The sequence below is a fragment of the Besnoitia besnoiti genome, chromosome XII (genome assembly GCF_002563875.1).
Source record: "Besnoitia besnoiti strain Bb-Ger1 chromosome XII, whole genome shotgun sequence".
In the NCBI taxonomy this organism is placed as follows: domain Eukaryota; phylum Apicomplexa; class Conoidasida; order Eucoccidiorida; family Sarcocystidae; genus Besnoitia; species Besnoitia besnoiti.
The window spans coordinates 1,403,883-1,428,988 of NC_042367.1; the positions used below are offsets into that span (position 1 = coordinate 1,403,883).

General features: G+C 56.2%; 4 protein-coding genes across 4 annotated transcripts; 2 read left to right on the forward strand and 2 right to left on the reverse strand.

Annotated features, from left to right (window-relative positions):
* Positions 1-2,715: 2,715 nt before the first annotated feature.
* Positions 2,716-6,541, forward strand: BESB_023990 (putative glutamic acid-rcih protein; the record flags this gene model as incomplete). The annotated part of the gene is made up of 6 exons (XM_029361101.1): positions 2,716-3,751; positions 4,408-4,494; positions 4,799-4,893; positions 5,475-5,556; positions 5,998-6,049; positions 6,445-6,541. The coding sequence occupies 6 exons, from the start codon at positions 2,716-2,718 to the stop codon at positions 6,539-6,541; spliced, it is 1,449 nt and encodes a 482-aa protein (XP_029215916.1).
* Positions 6,542-7,779: 1,238 nt separating this feature from the next.
* On the reverse strand, positions 7,780-10,416 carry BESB_024000 (uncharacterized protein; the record flags this gene model as incomplete). Its single annotated transcript, XM_029361102.1, has 3 exons — positions 7,780-8,479; positions 8,777-8,997; positions 9,244-10,416. 3 exons carry the CDS (start codon positions 10,414-10,416, stop codon positions 7,780-7,782), a joined length of 2,094 nt encoding a protein of 697 aa, XP_029215917.1.
* Positions 10,417-16,260: 5,844 nt separating this feature from the next.
* On the reverse strand, positions 16,261-17,698 carry BESB_024010 (uncharacterized protein; the record flags this gene model as incomplete). Its single annotated transcript, XM_029361103.1, has 4 exons — positions 16,261-16,367; positions 16,520-16,702; positions 17,059-17,215; positions 17,561-17,698. The coding sequence occupies 4 exons, from the start codon at positions 17,696-17,698 to the stop codon at positions 16,261-16,263; spliced, it is 585 nt and encodes a 194-aa protein (XP_029215918.1).
* A 4,669-nt stretch (positions 17,699-22,367) lies between these two features.
* BESB_024020 (uncharacterized protein) lies at positions 22,368-24,315 on the forward strand (the record flags this gene model as incomplete). The annotated part of the gene is made up of 5 exons (XM_029361104.1): positions 22,368-22,442; positions 22,812-22,927; positions 23,356-23,389; positions 23,718-23,792; positions 24,181-24,315. The coding sequence occupies 5 exons, from the start codon at positions 22,368-22,370 to the stop codon at positions 24,313-24,315; spliced, it is 435 nt and encodes a 144-aa protein (XP_029215919.1).
* Between the last annotated feature and the right edge of the window lie 791 nt (positions 24,316-25,106).

Here is a 25,106-nt window from a genome sequence, read left to right on the forward strand (position 1 = left end):
GCAAAGCAGCGCCGTCAACTCCGTGTCAGTCGCGAGGATCTTTAAAGATCATTCTTGAGAAAATGCTTATGAGGGCGGTTCGAAGTCCGCTTTTCCGCGCAGGGATCCCGTGGGAGAAAGAAACAGCGACCCGAGAGGGAAAGCGGAGAACGCCAGAAGATGCAAAGGAGACAGAGGGAGGATGAGAAGGCTTTCGCCCTTCGGCGTCTGTCGTTCCTCTCGAGTTTGTGTACGTGGACAGGCCCCTGCGACACCTCTGCCGAGTTTTTTCGCCTCTCTTCGTGGCTTCGGCCTTTCTCGTCCTCGTTCCTGCATAAAAAGACGTTTTCTGTGTCTCTTGGGGATGTCGAGTGTCTCTTACTGTGTGTCTGTTCATTCTCTCGACTTCAGCAACGCCGCTGGGGTGACAGATCTGTTTTGCGCTTCGAGTGCACTTTAACTCCACTAACCCTTTCAGTTTTGCAGCATCCACGTAGGCTCTCCTCGTGCGATGCCAACCAGATGTGGGCGACTTTGAAAGCCAAGCTCACCGGAGCAGGTTTAAGGTATAAGGGAAAAGCGAGTTGGAAAAAGAGAAGGAAGGCTCGCGAGGGAAGCTGGCAGCCTCGCCAGTCTGCAAGGATGTCTGCGCGTAACGAGAAAGTCGCTCGCATGCCAATTAGGTGGCAGTCATGCCGCAGCGGCTGTCCGTGGGTCTGCTTTGTGCCGAATCCACCCTCAAATGCTTAAAAATCGTCTCTGGGCATGGCGTCCTGGGTCAGGTTTTGCGCCGAAGGCGCTAATCTTCGGATTGTATCAGCACCTCCATGTCGGCAGTCCCAGCAGTAGCGGTTAAACTATAGAAGAGTCGAGTATTATCCATGCATACCAGGCGTAAAAAGCGTTCATCCAGTTACCAAAACTGGTAAGGTGTACGGTGAGGACGCTGAGCGGAGGAAGTCTGTTACCTTTTTCCAAGAAGCTGAAGTCGTAAATTAAGGTGCGAAAAAGGCGGCAAAACGCAGTCAAGGAGAGAGCCACGCGGCGTACGGCAGGGCGAGGCCACGCTCCCGTTTAAGCCGCCGCGAACCGAAAAGATTTCTTTCTCTCTCTCCTCTTTGCTTCGAAACGCTCAGTTAAAATGTGGCTCGGCGCTCTCTGCTTCACTTCGGCCTCCACGTTTTCCCCTCTCTGCGAACGCAAAAGACGAGAGGAGCCTCTACGAGTGACTATAGTATCTGCTTTATCTCTCTCTCCTCTACGAGTGACTATGGCATCTGCTTCCTCTCTCTCTCTCCTTCTCTCGCGCGCGTTTCGTTCCTTCAGTCGACTTGAAAAGCGAAGGAGACGCTCCAGCGTCCTCAAATTGCATTCTTGTTGAAGTTCAAAACTTGTGCACCACGGCGTTTGTGCGGGCAGACCGGCTAGCATGCCGGAGTCTCTCTCGCGAAGAGCGACTCTCCGAAGAGAGCGGAGACGCCGGTGAGACAGAGTCGCGTTCTGCGAGATTCCACTGCTGTCGTCATGTGCGCTGGCGCAGAGAAGTCCCTCCACGTTTCGCGAACGCATGTCTGTTCCTTTCAATCCTTTCGCTCTCTCTCTCTCTCAAAGCTGAGGAAGCCCTCTCAAGGTCGGCTCTCAGGGCACCTACTCTCCCACGCCTGAGGCGGCCGCAGCCAGCCGAGTGCCTCTCGTCCCTGTCTCATTCACGAGAGAGGACCGAAAAAAATGCTTCAGGGGCTTCCTTTCCAGCCGACTTCGTCGCAGCAAGTATCTCCTCTCTGGCGATGCGTGACGCTCGCGCTGAGGCCTGCGGCAGAGTTCGCTGCAACTTTTCTCTACACATGTTTGCGCGTGGCTCCCGAGTGAGAGGAAACCGCGGGCGTCTGCTCCTGTCACCGATTCAAATAGTGTGTCTTTCGAAGAAACGATGAAAAAAACTGGAAAACAAGTTCCGTGTGCGCGGGAGAAAGGCGCCACCGACGACCTTGCGTGACCGTCCACAGACGCGGCGGCGGAGCTCGGCTCGCGCGAGTGTCCGCAAGCGGCGGCGTGCCTGTGAGTCTCGTATTTACCTCGTTTTTTCGACTTAACAAACAGAGATTTGTCCTCTCTCGCGCCTCGTCTCATTGTCTCCGCGCAAGCTCTAGAGCAGGCAGGAGTCTCTGGCTTTCTCCTCGCCGCCCGCGCGCCAGCCTGGAGGTCTGCAAGACAGCGCAGGAGCATGAGAAGAGGCTGCGCTGAATGTATGAATTTCAAAAACGGCGTTTACGAAGTCGTCCCAGCACAGTTCGACCCTGTTCTGCTGCGTGGCAACGGCTGAGACAGGGAGAAAACACACTCTTTGCAGCCGAGTTAGGAGGCAACCTCGCGAAGGCCCTATCGGCGGCAGTCCTGATGATGTCCGAAAGTCCGCACGATAAGAAGCGCCCGTTTCGTTCCTTTAAAGTCCACTCCCTCCCCCCGCAGAGGCTGCGTCTGCTCCGCCCGCTTTGCAGAGGCATCGGAGTGTCGACGGCGTCGATTCTTTTTTTCCTTTCCTCCTCTTCAACGGCAGCGCCTGCGGCGGAGGCGCCAGATTTCTTTAGCCAGGATTCGATATCTCGCCGACGCAACAGAACCGAGAGAAGAAGCCAAGGCGCTGCTCCTCTGTCTCCCGATCGTCGCTCCCGCTTGTCTCTCGATCTGCGTGACTCCCTGTCTCTCTCGGTCTATCTGTCTTTTCTTGTCTCTCTCATGGCGACGAGCCGCAGTGTGCTGGGCGGGCGGCGGCCTGCGCCTTCTTCTTCTCTCGGCTCGCTGTCATCTCTGCCGGCGCCCGCGTTTTCCGCGCCCAGCCGGCGGCCGGCGTCCTACCTGAGCGCGGCGTTTTCTGGGGAAAACGTCTCGCCCTCGATGCTCGCCAAGAAGCGCATGCAGCCCGCGCAGACCTTCTCCGCTGCTCCTCTCAGCCGCGGGGTCCCCGGCCGTGGCCTCAGCCGCCTCGTGCATGCCACGCTTGGCGTCTCGTCTTTCTCTGCTTCTCTCTCGTCTTCGCTCTCGCATTCTGCCGCGTCCTTCGCCGCGGCGGCGCCCTCGTCTGCGAACGCGACTGCCGCCAAGCCCAGCAGCGCCTGTGGAGACAAGCAGGCCGCGCGGCTCAGGAGCCCTCCAGGGGGCGCAGCAAGAGAAGGCGGCGCGACTGACGCAGACACACACGCTCGCGGCGCCTCAACCGGCGGCGAGTCAGGCGCCCTAGGCAGTAAAGGCAGCCTGGGGCCGTCGCTGAAGGAGCACTCGGCGCTCTCCGCCGCCGCGCAGACCGGCAGCGCGCTCGCGAAAGCCGCACACGGAGCAAAGTCTGCGCCTCTGAACGCCCCGCCGTCGGCTTCGTCACGCGCATCTTCCGCTGGGGCGGCGGAGGCGCCCGCGAGCTCGCCGCGGCGGACACGAGACAGCGCGCGGGCGACGGAGACAGGGCCGCGCGGTGGCAAGCGGGAGCGCGGCGCGCAGAGGCGCAGGAGCGCCGGGGAGGGCGCGCGGCTGAGCGAGGGAGAGCGAGGCAAAAAACCGGAGGAGAGATACCGGCGCAGGGGACGAGGCGGAAGGGCGAGCGACGGCGTCCAACGCAGCGCAAGCCCCGAGACCCGCAACGGCGAGCAAAGAGACAAACGACGCGCGCGAGGGGAGGAGGAAGCAGATCCGCGCGAGAAACAGTCGCACGCAGACCTCGAGGAAGAAGAAAGAGCTGCCCGGCGGAGACGCACGGTGCTTCGCGAGGCGACGAAAATCGGTGAGGAAAAAAGTGGATACAGCCTCACACGCGTCACGGGACTCTGTGCATGCAAGGCCTTGGTGGAATTATATGTCCCAGTTCAATAACATGTGTACATACATATATACATATGTATATATTTGACCCTAAATCTTATATATGTACATATATGCGTATTCGTATATAGAGAGAACCACAAGCTCCACACATGTGTATGTATATATGTATATGTATGGCGTGTCCGGCGTAGACCTGTCTCAGAGGCGAGGAAATGCATACGCGGTGCCTGTGTGTGCGGCTCCATCGAGAAGAGGCGCAGCGAGGGCGGAAACCGGCCTTCTTGAGCATCGCGCCCAGGCTCTATAAGCTCAGAAATCCCTCCATGTATGCAGGCATGTGGGTGCGTATAAACTTGCATATGTGTGTAGTTAAATGTCTGGGTTCGAGGTCTCTGTGTGCTGCGCAGTGTGTGCTGCTGTTGAGTTGAGGGTGTAGCGGCTTTCGCGTTTGACGCGAGAAATCTGAATTTTAGCATATTTATTTAGCGGTTTTTCCATCATATGATGGGGTGGAGGCGGCCCCCCGTCATCCTTAGGGTCTCTCGGGCGCTGAAGCGTCTCTAAGTTGCGCAGACAGATACTCTCTGCTTTGTTCCTTGTTTTGTCTTTTTCCAGCGAAAGAAGGCTTCTTGATGTCGCGCGAGGCTCTGGCCTTGAAGGTCGCGGAGAGTGGCTACGAGGTTTCTTGGGGCGCGACCTGCAGTAAGCGTTTTTCAACCCTTTCTGCCCTTTCTTTTCACTCAAACGAGTGGTTCCTCTGTTACCTTCCTCGCAGACACACATTTCTCGTCGATTCTTGCCTTTCAGTGCGTGAGCGCACTCGCGTTCCTCCCTTCAGCTGTCCGCGTTCTTCTGTGTGTGGGTGGTGCCTCGACCCCTTTCACTTACTCCTTTTGCAGCGCTTTTCGCCGTCAGAGTCGCTGGCGTGTGGGCGTGTGTCAGTAGCTGTCTGTGTGTTTTTTTTCTCTTTTCATTCTTTCTGTTTCTTTCTCTGTTTCTGTCGCAGCGCCGTTGACCGTGGAAAAGGAGTTCATGGGCGGCGTGATCATCCTCAACGCGGGCGCCTCGTTCGGTCCCGTCAACACGCAAGAAGGCTTGACGGTGAGCCTCCGTTTGAAAGCGCTTCATGAGCAGCTCGAACTTGGCATTCAGCGCGGACATGCGCTCAAATTTTTCATGTTCTGCTTCAGGGTGTCGAGCGCTGATCGATTGTTTCTTGAGAGCGCCTTGCGTCCTGATTGTTGTTTTAGAGCGAAAGTCTCGCGAGCGTGTCGCCCTGCCTTGCTCGTGCGTAAAGATCTTCTGGTGCCTCTCGAGTTCTGCATGTTTTCGCCTCGCAGCGTGTTGCTCTGTTTCATTCTTTCTCTCTCCTTTCTCTCGTTCTCTCTGCAGGCCGTGTGTCGCCCTTCTGTTTCAAGTCTCGCTGCTCATATCTCGTTTCTGCTCTCTCTGTGCCACGGTTTTTCTTTCTAGCTTCGTTGTATTGTTTGTGCGGACGTAACTGTCTCCTCTTTGTCTTTCTGATGGGCGTGGCTTCACCAGAAAAAGTGCTGAGCGCTGCGTTGTTGACTCACTTCTGTGCAAGGTGCGACGAGAGAGCGCAGCAGTCTGCTTTGCTCTCTCTCTGAGGTCCGGCGGCGCCACGCGCTTGAATTTTTGTTTTTTAACGTCTTTCTGTTCAGCGTTTGTTCGTCTTGGCGTGCGAAGACGGAAAGCTTCAGTTCGAGTCGGGTCTTAAAGGGTCTTGCGCGCGCGTCTCCCAGTGTACGTACACCGCACAGCCGGTCTCAACGACGCTAGGCTAGGAGAGAAAAGAAAAGCCAGAAAGCGTGTTTGTCTTGTGCGCGACGTGGATCTAGGTGTTCAGGCGTTTTCTTGCGGTTCTATGGGTCTGAAGGAAGTGGAGAGGAAATAGAAGATAAATGTGGAATCGCGAGACGAGCAGGATATTACGCTCTTCCGCGGTGAATTCATATTCCTGTCCGTGATGTTTGTTTTTTGCTCCTCCATCTCTGGTTTTTCATTCCGGCTTCTCTTCGCGTCCTGAGATCCGGACTTCCTGCCCTTTCGCTCTGCGTTGTGTCTGCGACGTGTCTGCATCCGCCCCGGCTTTCATGCAGATTCGAATTCATCTGCCCACTTCTATCCTATATCGTTGAACAAGACGCGAAACGGCAGCAGGTTTTCTCGTTTTTTGCTCTCCAGATTCCGAACTCCTCGTCTCCCCGTTCAGCGCATATGCCCTGACGAATCGCAGGTAGGCGCCGCGTGTGATTTTCTCCTTCGTGAAGTCTCATCTCTTTGAAGTCTTTTTTCAGTTCGCGTCCCGCGGAGAGCCGTGCGTGCTTCGCGGAAGCAGAAGACGCGTCGGCGCGTGCGACGCTCGAGGTGCCGTGAGTATCTGCTTCAGCATACGGTGAAAGGCGTCCCCTCGCATCGTGTGCCTCCGCTTCCTCTCAAATCGAAGGCTGCTGCGCGCAAGAGAGATAGAGGAAAGAGAACGCAGGAAAGGGAGAGGCCTCAAGGCGCGGCGGTGGCGGTCTGTGCGAGTCGACTTCTCGTCGTGAGGCAGGCGTCTGCCTCTCGCGGATGAAGTTAGAGCGTCAGTTTGCGAAGACTTCACTTCCGCGCATTGCGGATTTTTTTTTGCAGCAAGACGCAGCCTGCGCGTCTCTTGCTCATGTCCAACGGCGTGGAGGAGGCCCGGTTTCAGCCGTCGCGGTTCCTTCCAGAAGTGAAGCAAAACTAACAGCGAGCCGAGCTGCCGGAGGTGCAGCGGCGAGGACGAGGACGTTTAGGGCTGGGCGCTGGCTGAAATTTTGTGAGACCGAATCCCCCGTTTTCGAGGATCTGCGAGAGGAGAACGGCGCGTGAGTCTGGGAATGACGGCGGGTGTGTTCAGGCGCATGTGTGGGTCTTCGCGGACGCACGCGTTCGACTCAAAAGATGCACTTTTGAGGGAGGTCGGAAGTTCCGAGTGTAGGTACAGCTGCAACGCTCTCTCTCTTGCGCGGGTGCGCACGTGGATTCCCTTTCGTTGGAGTGGAGCGTCGCTGGGAGTTCTCTAGCGGAGAAGAAGGCGTGAGTTGCTCAGAGTCTGCGACCCGGCCGCAGGGACGGGAGTGGGACGGTGTTTGCGCTGCAAAGTCAGGCGCGCGGAGAGGAGGCGACAAGTCATCGCAGAGTCGTTTTATGGCATCTTGTGAAGAAGAGAGCAGATATCGTTCTCCTGTTTCTCTTCGATCTCTTCTGTGGCTCTTCTGGAGGTCGAGGCGCTGAGAATGGCATTTCGCTGGTTGCCTGGGATTGCCCCGAGACATGTCTTCTGTTCTGTTCGGATAGTGCGCAAGTCTGCGTTGTGGAGGGGCTGGATGCAACCCGTGTGTCAGTTATTCCGTTCGCATTTGGTTTCGTAAAACCTGCTCTTGTCAGTCACATCGCGCACAGCGCGGCGACGCAGAGGAGCGAGGCGGCTCTGTGCGCCGGCGAGGGCCTTCAAGCAGCAGCTCAGCTCAGGCTTCCTCACTCGAGTCAGCCTCCGCAGTTGCATATTTACTTTGTTCACAGTTATTCGAGCTACAACTGCACGCGTCAAGAGTCTCGACACAGGGGCGAAAGGGAGGGGGAGGGGGGCTTTCCGCTGCCCGTCACAAAGGCTTCGCGGCGCAGACAGCTTTCCCAACAGCGAGGCACATCTGCGCGGAGGGCTCGCCACGGGGCCACGCACACTGTGGAGGCGGAAGGGAAAGGTGGCTCGGGAGGTCAGACACTAGGCGCGAGTTTTTTCCGTCTTTCGGTAGCGAGAAGAAGAGCCACGCGCAGCAGTTCGACACACACGCACACGAACTTGCGTTTTCTGGGGATACATCCAAAAAAGATCCGGTGGAGTCGGTGGAACCCGAGAAGACTTGTGTGACGCCACGGCGCCACGCCGGAGGCGTCGTAAGACCGTCTCTGCACGCCGAAAAGGGGACGCCTGAAACATCTTCAGTTGAAACTCTCAAGCCGCACGGGATACAAGTACGGCGCCTCGTGACTGAGCGCTCCCACGCCATGCACCCCGTGTTTGCTGCCGCCGATGTCATCGGCGGCGCCTAGCTGGCTCGCTGCTTTTTTGTCGCGGAGGTAGTAGGCAAAGAGAACCACAACAACCACGACGACTGCCAGCAGAAGGCAGAGTCCCACCCCGACCAGCGACCAGACCCAAGTCGGGATTCTGATTGGAAAAAGGCCAGGGTCGCCTTGACTCCGTCCAGCGATTCCGCGGTGGGGATCCCCTGCTTCTCCAGTCTCGCCTGCGGATTGCTTGCTGCCGTCCAAGTGTGCACCTCCGGGCTTTTCGTCAGCCTCGTCTGCGGTGTTTTTGCCGCGGCCGTCGCGCGGAGAAAGGAATCTCTCGCTGGCTTGAGCAGCCGTGGCCGTCGCAGGGCTGCTCTCTCGTGCGGTTGTCAGACCTTGGCGCGCACTCTTCAGGTCGAGAAAATCGAGGAGAATGTCAGATTCATACGCGGTCTCTGATTCAGTAGTCTGCTCGGGGTCCGCGTGCTCGCTTGCAGCTAATGTGAACGCAGCAGGCAGGCTCAAGTCGACATCAAAGAGACTGCGCACTGGAGCGAAATGGCTGCTCATGGCCTCTCTCCACGAACTGGCGCCCTGGATGGGGTCGTTGTATTCGTCGGTGTCAATTCTGAACGTGAACGCAAGCAGGCAGTCAAATCAGTACAAGGCATCTGTGTCCGCCTGGCGCGTGCACTCTGCAGTGAACTGACGTACGCGCAACTCGAGTCTGCGCAGTGTATACTCTTTAAGGAATCACAAAACTGCGTTGAGGCGAACATGCGCGTTGCCTAGGCGCCAACGAGCACACTGCTCTAGTGCACAGCTTCCAGTCAGATCGGAGTCCTCTGCAGGCCTCGTACTCGGCCTTGTTCACGCGCCCAACCCTATCGGCGCCCTGCGTGCTAACCAGGTCGCAGCCACTCACCTGAAAGCAACTGTTGTAGGCGAGTGGCGGATGGAACACAGGAGGACTTTCGTCGCGTCTACATTCGCCGTGTAGGCTATTGCGGAGATTAGAAACATCTCTGCCTCTCGCAAGGGTGTCGGCTTCACAGAGTCCGCAGGCGAGGATCCTTTCAGATCATCTTCTAGCCTGGGTCGTAGATCTAGGTCGCGAGCATGCAGCAGCAGCAAGTATCGAAGACCCTACGAACGGCAGAATGTGCTGCAACGGAAAATGCTAGAAATGCCGGCAAAGTGATGCATCTCTAGGCAGTGCGCAAGTGAGTGTCTCGAGGCTGTGCCAGAAGTCTCATGGCACTCTACTGCAGCGCGTGTCGCATCTCGTGTACTCCTTGTCAAGTAATCCCCACAGTCCTGCTGGAATTCGAGTTGCTCCATTACGCCGTTGAAGGTGGCCACCGGCTCGCAGCTCCTTGGGCGAAAGCTCACCTTGCATGCTTTATTGACTTTCCCGGGAAGCAGGCCAGCCAGATGGCCGAAGACCTTTGTGACTGGCTGCAGCACGGGCATCAAGTTTTCCTCCTGATGGACCTTTGTACGAGATGGAAGCGACGCCAGCCGCCGCAGACGCAGTGGGTTCATTTCCTGATCCACGATGACCTTTCCGTTTAGCGTCATCATGGTTAACTCGACAAGAACGATGTCTGCTCCATGGCGAGGTAGGTTGTCTGCGGATGCCGGAAGCCACTTCCGGCGGTCATCAGCGTGTGTATATCTAGGCTTGACGATGCTCAAGACAGTGTGAGGAGAAATGACTCCTCTCGGGTTAAAGAGTACCTGTCCGCGACTGTCCCGTATCAGAAGAGTCCCATAAACTGGAATTTTGCGGACCAGTTCGTCCCCGGTCAAGCCCTCAGAACAGACATCCACTGGGGCTCCCTCCACCTCCCTCCGGCTGCGCAGAGCTGGGATACCGCCCCGACCGTCTGAGGAGGAAGTCTGTTTCCGAGCCGCCCGAGCCAGGCAGTCGAGGAGGTCGCGTGCATTCTTGATTGTATCTGGCGCAAGGTGAGAAATGTAGTATATGTGTGCCAGTTGAAGCCGTGTCATTCCCTCCATTATCTGAGCCACTCTGGGTCTTTCCTCAGGGGGAACGAGCCTCAGTGTGGTTCCGGTAAGGTCATCTGCACCAGGATTCAGAAAGTCTTCAAGCGCTACGGCTTCTATTCCTCGAAGTGTCGACTTGCGAGCTCTCTTTTCAGTTGCTCCTCCATCTAAGTCAGCAAGCGTCATCAAGCCATTCAGCTGTGCGAGGTAAGCGTGTTTTAGGGCATCCAGGAGAGTTGGGTCGCTTTCTATCTGCCGCTTCAGATTCTGCTGACTCACGCTTGTGAGCTCCGAATCGGCGGGCGCGAGAGTGAAGCGAAGATCAGTGCGATCGGCCGCCGGTTTTGCAGTTCGCTCGTTTTGCTCTGGTGCACCCGCCTGTACTTCGTCTTGCGAGATTCCATCCAGGTCGAACAGGCCTCTGAGCATGTGCGCTGCAGCCATTTCCAAAATGAGTCCCCCATCCAGATTGGAGGACGCCGACAACTTGGGTGCCACGAGAACAACGTGCAGAGCGTCATCTGTTGTGAAGGTATCTAGCTGGAGCAATGGCATGCGGCGAAAGGATCCATCTGCGTGACTGTTATGGATGGAGTTTAATCCAAGTGTATCCCACCCGCGTCCTGCCTTCGGATATGCGTGATCTGTTCTGTTTGTCTCTGAGTCTACTACGGAGGCGACGCGTGGCTCGTCCTTTCTCACTACTGGCATCAGCAGGCTCTCACGAAGAAGCTCAGACCATTCTTTCCACGTTTCCGGATAGGTGGCTGCAGCTGTAGCGTGTTCAATGGCGTCACAGGCTCGTGTAAGAATATGCCTGTCCACCGAAGAAATTGTGTGTTGCGTGTAGTGCGTCACCGCCGATAAAGCTCGAGGAAGCTGACTGAAGAAGAAGTCGCAGCTCTGACCATGCACCTCAAAGTACAGGTCTCGCTTTGATAAACCAGGTCGATGTTTATCGGGGGAGGAAGCGCTTGTTCTTTTTCCGCTGTTTCCCCGTGACGAGGTCTTATGAGATTCGACTGCCTGCAAGGTGTGCTGGAGACTGCGGTCCCTTTGCGGCAATGCAGGCACTGCGTTGCTGACGGGGGGGCGACGGGCGTCAGCTGTCTGCGTATGTCTGTGTGGTGCCTCGCTCTCCACATCTACCCCGGATATATCTTCTTCTTTCCTTGCGCTCGAGACCCCCAGAGAGTGTCCATTGTGGACAGGCTGGTCCGTCGTCTGCCTGTGGGCCTTTTCTTCCGATACTGCATCTTGGTGGTCTTCGCGTGGGAGGCGAGATGCTCCTGGAAGCGGTTCGACGGACCGGTGGAGGTGTCGCATGCCCTGCTTCGGGGTTGTCGGTGTTGCTTTCCGGTCTCCGTCAGGCAGGTTCTCGACATGACGGCGTTCAGGAGCTGGCATATCATTCGTAACGCGAGTCAGCGCGCAGTCAGGCTTTACTGCTTGAAAAGTTGCGGATTTGCTCCCCTCTCTCTGGCCAGCTGCACAATCAGATACTGTTATCGGGTCCCGATGGGCTGGTTCCGTGCTTACGGCATTGTGTCTCCTACTTGCCGCCTCGTGTTTTGCTGAGGTGCCCTCCAGTTCGTCCTGCGTATCGGTGGTTTGCTGCACCACAACTCCAGCAGACAGACCCTTTATACCTAAAGCACTTCCGAGGTTTCCCGCATTCAACAACGTATGACTCGGAGGTTCTCCATTATGTGCTTGAGTTCCGGTGGCATTGTGGATTCCTCTGTGATAAGACGACACAGGCGAGTCGAGAGGTGCGTTCGATCCAGACAAAGACACTTGGCGTGGCGTCGCGGATCCATTTTCGTTTCCGGGAAACTCAGTCGAGATGGCCTCGAAGGAACTCGTCCCGTGCGGACCGCCATAGGCCACCTTTGTCACTTCCGCGCTCCGCGGCACCCGAAGCGTGTTGACGTGGCTTCCGTCGGCCAGAACGAAGAACTGCTCGGCGGGTAGAAAAAACACACAACGTTCATAGCTGTGGTGGTGGGTCGACGCACTCATGCACTAACGGAAAAGCACGGACTTGTCGTGCCTCGTGTGGTTGTCCGTAGAGATGCAGCCTGGCAAGTACAAATGTTATGCGAAGATGCGTAGAGTAGCGAACAGTATGCCCGATGGCCATTCATCGCTTGCCAGATGAGTGTCGCGTTTCGCTCAAGTGCCCCAACTCTAGAGAGACTCTCTCTGGCTTGCGACGTCGTGCCAGAGGTCTGCATGGTATGTGAGCCGAAAAGCAATTCCGAGGAAAGCCCCGCAAGGAGTCACCGTGTGTCGCCACTTCTGTTCTCTGCTACCACTATACGACTATAGGGCCAAGCACCCGTGTACTATGGTTTTGCTCAGACATTCGAGCCTCGTCTTCCATAGGGACCACCTCGGGACTTTCAACATCTACAGAAGCACGAGAATGCAAGAGAAGACGTGGCACACGGCTGGTGAGTGCTCCATGAGTGCAGAGAGGGCCGTAAAGTGGCAATGAAGGCCAGAGCAGCAAAAGGTAGACTACTTTCAATATGAGGGGTACGCCGCACATGGCTTTTACTGACTAAACGGAGAGTTAATTGCAAGGCATCAGGTCACGCGAGTGGTATACGGTGACGAACACTCACCCTGTTTCGTGGGTGGTCGCCCAACCTGAGGTTGCCTTCTTGCGAATTTCCCACGGCATTCAAGTAGCAGATTCCGAAGAAAAGGATTGTCCCGATTCTCAGGAGTGTGCAAGCTGGGGAGCTGCCTTGTGTGCTCAAACCCGGTTTCATGCTGCCGATGGGAGCAGGTACGCGTTGCAACAGTGTTCGTCAGCACTCCCATAGCTGGGAATAGGTTCAGATGTGCTTGTGGCAGCTCTCAGCCAGGCACCTGGACTTTCTGCGGCGCAATTGGGACTGTATGAGGAATTAGCGTGGCATCTTCTGGTCCCACTTCCGTATCGGGTGTGCAGAGAACGTGAAGCGCGGAAAAAGGATCATCCTTGCATCCTGTCAAAGTTCTCAGCACTCGTCCATTTGAGAATTCGAGGACGGCTCGTCTGTTCGAGCGCGTGATTCCCCCAGTTGGGGGGGGGTTGCTGTTCCTCGAAAAGCGGTTCTCCACAAGGTTATATTCGCGGAAACTGGAGACACGGTAACAGCACGGAAACGCCTTGCACAGGCAGGCCAACACCTTTACGTTCGAGGTACAATCATACTGCTCCTTTGGGTCACCGCTTAGCAACGAGACTGGCTCCCCTCACAAAAGTGTACTCTTAATTTCCTCAACCAGCTGGTAAGCATCGTACCGCGTGTGTGCCATGTCGTCGTCATGAACGGTATCGATCACGGCCGCACATCCACACACGCCTGCGTTCCAGGTCGTCTGCAATATAGTCAGTGTTATCGATAAGCCGGTCGGTCATCGAAGAAGAAAAGTCGTCCCAGACGCGTGGAAAAGGAAACTTTTTCGAGGGCAGGGCTATCTCGAAACCCGGGGAGGACGGGGGGCAGTTGAAACCTGCGCACGGCCAGAGCGCCAGGCAGGCAGTGATCGGCGGTTTTCGAGAGTTGTTGGAATCGAGATGCGAAATCTGATCAAAGCGGATGCTGACCGCATTCGAAGAGCAAAAGCCTCTCTGAACGCCTGATACGTGCAAACCTATCGCCGGGCGTCGACAGCGAAGCTGACTATCTGTCTTATCCGTGGTGTCTCCGGGTCTCGTCCCTTTTTTGCACATTGTCTGGTTCATGGGAGTCCACCGCCCCCCCAACACGGCCAAAAAGGACAACAGCCGGCCGAACCCACAGGGGGCAATAGACGTGGACACCTCCCGCTTTGCTGTTATAAGCTAATGTGCATGAGAGAAGGTGGGAAACGGTGAAATCTCGTCTCGTCAGGTGCTGAACCTATGACAATGCAAGACCGTGGGGCTACGAGTGACCACCCCCCTTAAGATAGGCACGAGAAAAAAATGGAACCAGTAACGGGCGAGTAGCTGGCGTATTGCCATGAGTCGCTTCACGAACCCTGAATTTGTTCCAGGACGTCCATCTCTTACACAAAATAGAGATACCGGGACAGGGAAGGGTAGGTGGATCGCAGCTCTACAGTCACGACTGTGAGTCTTCCGCCGACGGAAATTTCTTGATTCGCTGAAGGTGTGCCTACGCCGACAAGGAACACTCTTTCCGCAACTAGATCTCCATGAAAGCGCACGTGTGAGCACCTGAAGTTCCGCGTCTGAAGACCGCAGCCCCTCCGGGGTTAAGTATCATCTCTGATTGGTCGCTCCTTGCATGGCTTCTCCCGCGGCATCGAAAAGATACCTCGGCTGAATCCGCTGAGCACGACCGATCACTGGACGCTCAGCAACTGCCAGTTCACCCGAAACCAGGAGGACGAGTGGGAATCGTTGGTACGGATACTGTTGCTTTTCGTGACCCCACGAACAGCGATATGCCTTCACGGCAGCGCTCCGGTCCTCCGTCCACCGCCCGCAGGCAGCGCCTTCCCAGAAAGGGCAACCCGACGCGCCGGAGGACGGAAAAAGATACCAATCGTGTCCACCGCTCTGCTAAGACGTATCTTTCGCTTTCAACTCGAGCAGGTACACTTGTCAAGCCGACGGAGATAAGTGTCGCTATTCTCGCTAGCACCTGGACAAGCTTCGCCTCTAACGCAGGGCTAACCAACCGCCACACAGTTACCTAGAGAATACAGCACCGGGACACCTGCTACATAGGCCACTTACTAGTCTGTTGTCTCAGAATACGCGTATTTGTAGACACATCGAAAGAACGTCAGGCTGGAGGCCGTCGTGGTGTCTGTCGTGTGTGCGTCTCTTGCCGCTTCGGGTGACTCCCTCGCGCATTTGTGGGCGATCGCAGCTCGGCGCATCGGCTACAGCGCACCTGCAGACGGTCAGATGACGGAAGGAACGGCAGGCTGAAGGCGCGTGGACCCTTCACACGGGAGAGGCACACCTGCATCCGCTTAGCCCCACGAAGTGCTGCCTTGACTTGCAGGCCGAAGTAGACTCCGAGGCTTGCAAACGAGGGTAAGCCAGCGTGGTGTAGACACCACGCGCATGCATACGCAAGCACGCGCTTTGACTGCCGAGTAGAGCATAAAGACACTACAGGTCCTGCGGGCATCTCGAAGATTGTAAGGCAGTATCTGTATCTGCAGCTGTAAATGTAGTTACGTTTGCAGCGTGTGTGGTCGACTCTCCTCCAGTGAGTCACCCGGTCCAAATACAGGACCCGCTCGATAGCAGACGCCGAGATGTCCGCCACAGCGGGCCCGGGTTCGCCATTCTCGCAGGTTTTTCTCAGGGGGATGCGAGTAGAGTTCTTCGCACCCAGCCTCTGTGTGTATTCCCCAGTGCTTGGGAATTCGGTGGCAGCATTCGGCGCAGACCGCCTTTAGAGAGCCCGTGTGCGTGAGAGAGGGAAGGAACAAGCGGACAGCGGTGTTTGCTAGACGTCTCTAGCGACGACACGCGCTGGTGGGGACAAATAGCATCAAGTGTAATTTTTTCGAGGTCTGCTTCGAGCCTCCGCAACACACGAATTGAGCCTTCTGCAGAGGACGCCAGGCATGCACAGGGACTGACAACCCACAGATGGGCAAAAAATTGAGACAAAGTGGAGATTTCCCCTGCGCGCCACCTTTGCAGTCGTGTCCCTATCTCCCTTCTCCCTTCGCACTATCTGTTTCCTTCGCTCTCTCCAGCCCGCGAATCTTGGCTCGCGCCCTGCCGCTCTCCCTCGCCGCGGCCATTTCTATGCGACCCGAAGCGCCAACGATTTCTCGAGAGCGCGTCACCCCCCCCTCTGTCGCGCTCCTGCGCTCCCGCACTGTTCTGCAGCAAGCTGTTGCCCGAAAGAAAAAAACGGAACTGCGCCAGGAACCTCGAAAAAAATCTGACAATTTTGCCAGTTGGGTCCCGCCTCGAAAGACTGGTGAAGCCCGTTGTGCGTACCCCGCCTTTCCGGAGTGTCTAGACGCCAAAGACTCGCAACACACGACACTGAAAACCAAAAGAAGCGGCCTCTCCCCCTCCGGCGAATCCACCACCTGACCATGGACGCCGCCGGACGGACACTGGCGAAAAATGGCGCCAGCAGAAACAATCAAGATCACATCTGCATCTCATGAAAACGGCGTGAGTCGCGCCAAACGCGGCGCGGCTGCACTCCTTCGTCTCGGACAAGAGAAGCAGCGAAGTCTCTCGCCGCGTTCGCCCGTTGAGTGAAAAGGTCCGACAAATCCCCAAAAACGGGCAGGTTTTCGAGTCAAGAGAGCGTCTGTTGACAAAACGCGCACCGACGCCACGGTGCGGGGATCCCTCTATACACGACCGCTGAAAAAGTCACTCCTCTTTCCACGACGCGTACAGCGCCGTTACTCGTCCAACGCGATATGTGTGAGATTGACGCACATCGGATTCCCGCACGCCATCGTAAACGCTTTTTTGGGCTTCTCCTGCAGCTCGTTGAAGCTCTCCTCGTCTGCAGCAGACACACGCCGGCACCGGGAGACTCGATGGTCACTGACATCTGCCAGCGCAACGCACGTCACTCTCCCTGTAAGTCCCAAACTCCCGTATCCACGGAGAACCCGCAGAGTCTGCGGCGTGCAGCGTCGCGCGGTGGATTCTCACCTGCGTAGAGGAAGACCAGCGTGCGATTGACGTACGTCTGAGACTCCTGAGACTCGCCAGGCTTCACCATTCGAATGACAGGAAGATGGTCGTCTTCGCTGAGGTCTCCGTACCAAATGACGCACTGGCGATCGTCACCCAGAACTGGGTCGTAGTCGCGGTGGACGCCGCCAGCGATCTTCTCTGCGCACACAGCGCCACACATGCGCGCACCTCAAGCGGCATCCAGTCGCGGAAGACACGCCCCGCGAGCACCGAAGAGAGGCAGAACTCGCCTTCTCCGGATAGGTCCGCGCCGCACAGCACGTAAGAAACGCAACAGTCAGAGCAGCGAGTCAAGGCGCACCCGCGAAACCGCCACAAACTCGAAGACGCCATAGCGCTTGGTAGCGAACAGGACTGAGGCGAGCCGGTCTGCAGAGAGCTGCTCCTCTGCGTTGTGCAGCAGAGAAGAAAATAATCTCGCGGTGTCGACGGAAAAATCAGGCCAGCAGCGCAGGGCGAATCCTCTGGTCAATGTGTTTTCGAACAAAGCCTACTCAAGATTTCCATGCGAGCCTCGGATGTCTGCCAGAACTCCTTCGCCCGGGGATGCACGTAGTACTCCCAAGCCCTGCACAACGTTGCGATCTCTTCTGGGCTACGTGGCTCGAAGGTTTCCTGACTCGTGTAGCGGTCTGTGTAGACACTTTCATTCTGGAAAAGCAGGAAAGACACGAGGCCAGACGCTCACGCAGCCCGTAGGGAAACTTGCCAGACGCAGCGACAAAAGAAAACGCCGCAAGCACTCACGCCAGGCCACAAAGCGGAGACTGTCCGCAAGCAGCATGCCAGCTTGGAGAATATACGAGGTATTCGCTGTGCACCGTGGCCGCAGCTCCTTCATGAGACGCGCTTCGAAAAGAGAGACTTGCTAGTTCAGCGCCCCTTGGATCTCTACAAGTGTGGCTACCAGGTCGCACGACGGAAGCGCCGAAGAAAGCGATTTCGGAGTGTCAGCGATGGTCAACGAGCGAAGCGGCGAGGCCGCGCGACCCCTACCTCAGAAGTCGAGTAGCTCGCATCCGTTCCGGTCGAGCTTCCCTTCTTCTTCTTCTTTTTCTTGTCGTCTTCCGCACTGGAGCCGAAACCGAAGAGTGAAGCGAAGGGCGTGCTGCTGCAGACGCGGCAGTTCCACATTTTGCCTCGTCAGCTGCGTGGGGTTGACCGGTGTTTACGCGGCAGCGGAAGGCGCAGGCGCAGAGTATTTCTCTGCGCGAAAGGAAAACGCTCGTGTACGCTTGGAACCAAAGGGAGCGGCGGACTTCAGCGGGTCAATCTCCGCACACAGTTTCCGAGAAAATCTCTTCGCTGGAGTGTTTGGTTGAAACCGCCGCAGACACGCCGCTAGCAGCGCTGTAGCGACAAGGCCCCTGCGTCGCCGCAGCTACCAATTTTCAGCACGACTCTACAGTCCCAACTGTCGGCTGAACGCCAGTAGACAGAGGATTTAGTCGTGAGTTGAGCATGGAAGAACGGGCGCTGGAGAACTTTCTTCGCGAGAAAAGAGAGTGCAGGCCGTCGCGAAGCGTCGCGGAGCTAGAGGCGAGAGGCTGCCGAATTGCGGCTCTTCAAGCAAAAGGCAAGAAGCGGAAAAGGAAAAAAGACCTCGTCGCGAAGAGCAAACGAGTAGAAAAACATCTCCCGGGCGGGCAAAGGCGCTTCGATGTAGACCCGCCAATAGGACGGTGCCTTGTCTTGGCGAAGAAAACTGTCAACGCGCGGAAGCCACAGCAGCCTGTCCAGCCGGGGAAAATCACAGAGTGCAGCAAGTCAGGGAAAACAAGCGGACAGAGAAAAATTTTCAGCGAGAAAATTCGTAAACGAGGCGTTGTCTTCGGCCAACCGTCGAAGACGCAGAGTGAGCACGAAAGGAGGGAGGCAGCCAGAGGTGCGGTGTCTCTCACACGAGTTTGTATACCAGGCAACTTAGACGGTTCAGCGATGAAAAGCGTCTGAAGAAGGAAGATTCGGTCACTTTCTACTTTCGTACAGCGTTTAGTTGAGGTCAGTCACGAAGCCATTTTTAGCCGAAGAAACCGTAGAGGACTCAGCTGGTTGGCAGGCGAGAGTGTTGCTCCCCGTGCATGTCATTCCAGCGCTATGCAGGCTACACAGCGAGTGGGGGACGAAGAACCGAGTCACAGGCAGCGAGTAGAGAGGAGACTGGCAAATGCGCAGAAATCAGCCAGAGGTGGTTGCCATGTGGAGCAGAGGTTTGGCAAACTGCGACCCGAAAAGCCGTGGAAGCGCAGAAAGGGGCCCTGCCAAAAAGTACAACAGAGCAGCGACTGGCGCCCACCCAGCCATCCACCAAGTCACAAATCGCAAGAGGCAAAGACGCCACGCGGCTCTTCGCTGTGCTTAGATTGTGCATCAGTCTTGAAAAGAAACAGCCCAAAGGCGTTGCCGCTCCAGACAAGATGAAACAGATGCAGATTCCGAGGCAGAACGCCGTGAACAGGCGAGGGCCGGTGTGTCTCTTGGTTACGCCGCGGGTGCCGATTGAGAAGGCAGTCGCGCTTTCCTTCATCGAGCAAGATCGAGAGACGCAGCCGCTAAGCCCAGAGAATCCCACATCACCTCTCTGCGATACTGGAGTCCAGACAATCCGTGGAAAACACAAGGAGAGAACGCCAGAAATGCAGAGGCGGATGGTGGCTGTCTCGACAGAATGGACAGTCTGCTCCTGTGACCCAGCGGTTATACGAAACAGACGCCGTTCCGTGGCGACGTGGCTGCCTCGATGGGGCCCCGGAGTACGGGTTCCAGCAGCTGGAGGATCTGCTCTCCCACTTTGCGACTGTTTCGGTATTTCTGTGCTAGAATTTCTCGTGTTGCACCGAACTGGGCGTGCACACCCAGGTCGTAGATGACCCCAGGCCTACAGTGCAGTGTGATGGAAAAGAGGGACAGCAGGGGAACTCAGGCCAGCACCTGAAGCGACGCGCCTGTTGTTTTCCCACAGCGTGGACGCTCCTCTCCTCGACCCAGCTCCGGTTCTGGAGCGTGGTGGAGTGAAATCGCTAGAAACTGAAACAGAGCGACTGCGTAATATCTTTTCTCCAAACAAGCTCACCCGAAAGCCCGGGCGAGGCAGATACCCGTGAGGAGGCCGCCGACGAGGCCGAACATTTACTGTACGAAGTCCCCACACAGCTGCGATACAAGGGGGTGAAAAAGCGTGAAGTGTTTCGCGTCCCATCCACGTCCTCACAGCCAGTTGCCACTCGCTTTCCGAGCGATGAAGCCAACGAGCTTGAGCGGGACACACGCATATATAGATACATACCAATTATATATGCATGGCGCGCAGTTGTGGATTGTGGTCGATAGTTCTAGCAAAATCCTCTCGCTAAACCCTAACAGTGTGAGTGGCGATTTCTATCCAATTTTCCCGGACAGACGAAGCTCCCCCGCATGTCCGAGTAGCATGGAAAGGGCTGAAGCTGCTCCCCACGCTTGTCAGCATCGTCATGGATGTCTTTGTATAACCAGCGGTGAATTATCCTAGCTTGGCTACGAAGAGTTTTTTACGACAGAATCCTTCGGGCTAATTGGCTGCGTCGAAGGCGATCCGAAGAGAAAACGTTGAACATCCTGCTAAGGGCACCCTGTCTTTACCATGGGGATTACGAAAAGTAACGTGCGCTGTCTGGATCGTAAGAAGGGCAGCAGCCGGCCTCCAGGGTTATTCAGCTTCACATCTAACGCCTGTGTTAATGGGTTCTGAATGCTGGTCGGGCTTCTGGAAGTTTCCGACCTAGTCAAAGAGAGACACGAAACAGGTTTCGCATGTTTTTTTCCCGACAGGCTGAACTCCAGGGGTCACAGATACTTGCGTTCTCGAGTCCGCACCTTTGTCGGGTCGTGCTCGCACCAGGCCAGTTTCACGCAACTGAAGGCAGATAGCCTTCAGTTGCTGGAAACGAGCTCGGTAACAGTATACCCGAAACAGGTGCGGACGTGAGAAGGCAAGTAGCTCCTTGCGAACTTGGCTGCACGAGGCACTGTGGAGCATGACACGGCCGGCTGCATACATAATATCCTCACGATGCGACTTCACGAGCTGTGTGGGAAAAGAGATCCGCCGCTACTACTCCCAGAGACGAATTGCCTTCAATCGATGGCAGAGGTGGTTTACTGAATTTAAACCGACTTCGTGTGGTGGCGACCTCGGTCACGGTGTCACCCAGCAGGAACTGCGGAGACGTAAAGGGCAACGGGGGTTCTTGGCTATGCGGATGCTCTTGCACGAACAGTAACTCTGTATCATGGCCTGGAGCTCTGTTTTAGTCGTTCTGCGCCGAATGTCTGCGCTGCTCTACGCACTTCCTCGCAGCGCAGGGAGGCACGCGAGGTTTACAGTCAGAGCGTCTGCTGCATCACTGTTTCTAAAGCATTCCATCTTGGACTATTGCCACTGCGCTAGCTGCGCCTCGATGAACGTGGACGCGACCACTGACAGCGTCCGAGGCCGTTCCCTAACGGGACATGGATCTTCAGGGTTCTCTCCACACCCATAGATTTGGCAGAGCCTTCGTAACGCATGTGACGTATACAGAAGGGGTCTTTTTTTTCTCTAAGGTATGAACGTTGGACTGCTGAACATAAATGGAAGCGTTTCACTGTCACGTGACCTCCCCGCCTATAACGTGCACGCGCGTTTGATTTCCTTCTACATAGTACGAGCGGCCAAAGTAGCGGCTTGTCTCATGATGGGCACTTTTCGCTCTCAGCTAAGAAAAAGGGGATCGATTTGGCGTCGACCTTCACCCTACCTCCACATGGAGCTACCACGCCATCCTCCATCTGCAAAACGGTGGAAACCGGCGTCCCCCTCTATGCGGTTACGCATTTGACGCGCTTCCATCTCAGTTACTCCGATGCCCTCGTCCTTCGAATTTTGGTCGTCTTCCACATGGAAAGGGGGAAAAATGGAAGAGTGTCGCCAGGGTGGCTAACTCTCTCGGTGCAGGCTTCACACGATGATGCGATTGTCTCTCACGTGTCTTCTCGCTCAGTCTCAGCACTCTGCCGCAGCGTCAAGCTCACATCCAAGGCAGTGAGCCTCGCTACGCCTGTCCGTGTGCATTTCCCCCATGTCTAGTGTATTCAGATGCGACATTGTTGTCTTCACCCCCCTTGCTGTCCTCTCGTGTTCGATTGTCTGGGACGCATGCGCCGCTTGCATGCCCCCCAGGTGTGCCTCGCTGTACGTTACTGTTTTCGAGAGTTCGTATTTTCTGGCTCCATCCCATATCAAAGCCTCCGGTGCATCTGGGTTTGTCTTCTGTGTCATCCCTTTAAGAATCCTCACCGTCTGTATCAGAGCTGACGGAGACAGTGGAAGCAATTAAGACACTGTGGATGGAAGCGTAACGTGCGCTCGTGTTGTCTCAGACTCTGCCACACCATTGCTCGCGCAACTCGGGCGGAAGCAAAATGGAGCTATCAGGGCTTAGCTGAATCACTTGAGAATCTCGCGACAGATAGCGAGGACCACAAGTTTTCTGTACTATGTGCTCCGACGCACTCTTTGCCCCTGCGACTCCTGACGCTATTCTGCACCGCGTTTCGACAGGCCCGCGCTCCGTGCCACAAGTTCATGGATCTGTTGGTGAAACGCAACTGTGTGGACTGAAAAACGTTGCTCACCAGTTTTGTCAAAAAGGGACTGCTGACTTGGATTGTTGCATGCGCTTGAAAGACTATCTGGACTTCATCGGTGCCTAGACTTCATCGCGTACGTACCCCGAGAGTTTAGCCAGATGCGCCGAGAGACAGAATAATCGATCTGTTCGTCAGCATGCAGGCATTGAAAAAGAAATCGAGTCTCTCCGGGACGGCGCGGTCAGGAAGCAGCATCTTGGGAGGCGCGAAGGTAAGCTCCTTTGGGTGGCAAAGCGCTCCTTCCAGCGTCAGCAAACCGGATGTAGAACAGCGAAGACTTGCTGAATGTTGGAGCCTGCCTTCGCTGAACACGGATTCCCACACAGTCCTTCGTCCGCCGCCTGAGCGCACAAGCGCATGCTCAGCATCTTCCCTGCTCTGATTCGCGTTTTTGCCCCCTGGTGTCTGCGAGGATACGTCGGGCTACTCGCATTCGCTGCCGGCCTGTGTCGTGGATATTCCTCCGTAAGGTTGTGCCAAGTGCCCTTTCTGCGAATGCGCTTCTTTCCTCTTGGGCTCTGAAACGCGCGAGCGCTCTGCCTTCGGCTGTGGCTTTGATTTACGTGTGTCTTCTGTTCAGAAACGGCAGGAGCAGTACTCGCTTCCCTACGAAGCTTATCGCCACTTCGCCTTCTTCACGGCGCTGTACCTCTCGGTTTTGGGAAAGCCAGTCGCAGCTCCAGAGGTCGTCGACTGGTGAGGAAACGGGCTCTCTACGCAAAAAGAAACGATTTGCCGCATGCGCTGAGAAGCGACCTGATGGCCGCGTGTGGCGAAGCGCCTACAGCATCTCTCTGCAGGCCTTTCTAGGGCTGGCTCTGCTGCGCTGTGCGAGCGCGGATGCCCACAAAATCGCGTGTTGGTTGACGGTACGATGCTTCTCAGAATCTGCATAGGAGAATTGCGCCTCCTTGTCGTGCATCATCGCTTCGGTCGCTGCTTTTCGGAAAATTCACTCGGTGACAGTTGCTGCAGCGTCTGAGCCGCAGGAACGCTGGCGGCCAGCGGCAGCCTGTCGAGACTCGTCGGTGAAGTCTCCGCAGAGCAGGCTGACGAAGAGTCTTCATGAGAGCTCGTCTGTGTGTTGCCTTGCTGTCTGTGGCTTTGTTCACTGCGTCCTGCAGGTATCTCGCGGAGAAAGGGTACTGCGTTCCCTCGGTACGTTCGTGTTTTCACATGTCGCGACAGAGAGTGCTTCTCAGGGCTGTGAACTGTTTTCGTTCAACGATTGCACAGGCTGAAGAGTTTTTGTATCTAGGATAACATTCCAAGTGTCTCAACAACAGAGCTGTTGCGTTGTGCCGGCGCGGTGAATTTCAGTCAGGAGTGAGCGACTTGCAGAGCGAAGCTTGCTGCGCGCTGCTGTCTGTCCATCCAGAGTCGATGGGCTTCCACGATGTGTTCGCCTGTGCATCTGGCAGGGGAGAGCGATGCTTTCTGAAGCGACCGGGATCTGCGCGTTCTGGCTGCTACGTGGGCTGTGCAGGAAGTTCCGAACGCGCTTACCACTCGGGTGTACCTACGTCTCGTCAACAACCTCGTCGTGGATAACTGCGTGGGGGTAGGTTTTTGTTCTCCGGAGAGCGCACAGGAATCAGACCGAGCGGGAAATGGATGTTTTTATGTGAACTTCGAGCCGCGTGCGTCTCGTTGGATCGTCCCCTCAAGCCGTCTTCGCCGTAGGGTCGGTGCTGTTCTGTCATGTGGATTTCCGAATCTCATGACTTTGAGTGGAGCCCCCCAGTGCCGGGCGGTGTGTTGATGGATAGGCTACACGCGTGTGAGTGTATTTTTTGGAGGTGTCGAAATGCCGATGTTTCCGCACAAAGGGCCGCTCACGGTCAGCATCTGGCTTGGGGCAGGCGGAGAAACTACATGAGGTCGCGCTCGGTTCGTTGCATTGTCAGTGATCTCTCATGTGCCCTCGCTCTGCGTGCGCGCCTCTTCAGGTCGCCGGTGCTGACGAAGACGGAAATTTGCGTATTGAAGAAGGAAAGATGTTTCCGTTGTGGGCGTGGAAGGACGAAGTCCTAGAATTCGACAGCAAGCAGCAGCACGCGCATCGGCACTTGCACTCGCAGTGAACGGCGCGTCAGCTGTCCTGTAAAGAATTCAGGGGTCCCCATCCTTCCCGCTGGAGGAAAAGACACAGGCCACCGCAGACGGTGCGAGCGGCTGAACTCGTATTAAACGCAGGCTTCGTCAGTGTGCTCACAGCTTTTTCACGTGCTTGCTATACTGCTCTACACTTCTTGCTTGTTTGCCAAGTATTCTGCGATGCGTGGTGAATGGCGAACAGGAAAGAGCCTCGCCCGGTGCAGCTGCCTCGTGGCGGCGGCCTGCCGTCAACGGCGTCAGCGACTCTCACTTTTGACGCATACGTCCGCAGTTCTGCGGCGCATGGTGGACAGCCTGTAGTGAGGTGCCTGGTGTCTAGTTCCTCGATATTGTGCAAGAGTTGGTATTACCAGTCTATCGTTGCTTGCCCCGACTGGACTTTTTTCAGGTTTTGGCCAAAGCGGTCAGTGTGTATTCTCCGTCAAAGTGCAGCTTGAAAATTTAAATAGGATGTTCGCTGGCCCCACCCACCAGCATGCCCGGCGGGTTGACGCGAGTCTAGCGCAAGCGGAGAGCAGTACGCAGGTGTGAACGTAGAGCGCTCGGCTAGCCCGGGGCTGCGAGTGCAAGGGTTTAATCACCTCACCGGAACCTGCTGATGCGGAAACCTACATTTTTAATCTAGCCAGTGGTGAAACGCAAGGGCCTCGCTGGTGTGGTCTGAGGTCACGCCCAACCTGAATTTACATGCGGTCAAGAAGGTCTGAACGACCATGTGAGCAGCCACATCATCGGCCCGTCGCTGCAGAACTTCAAG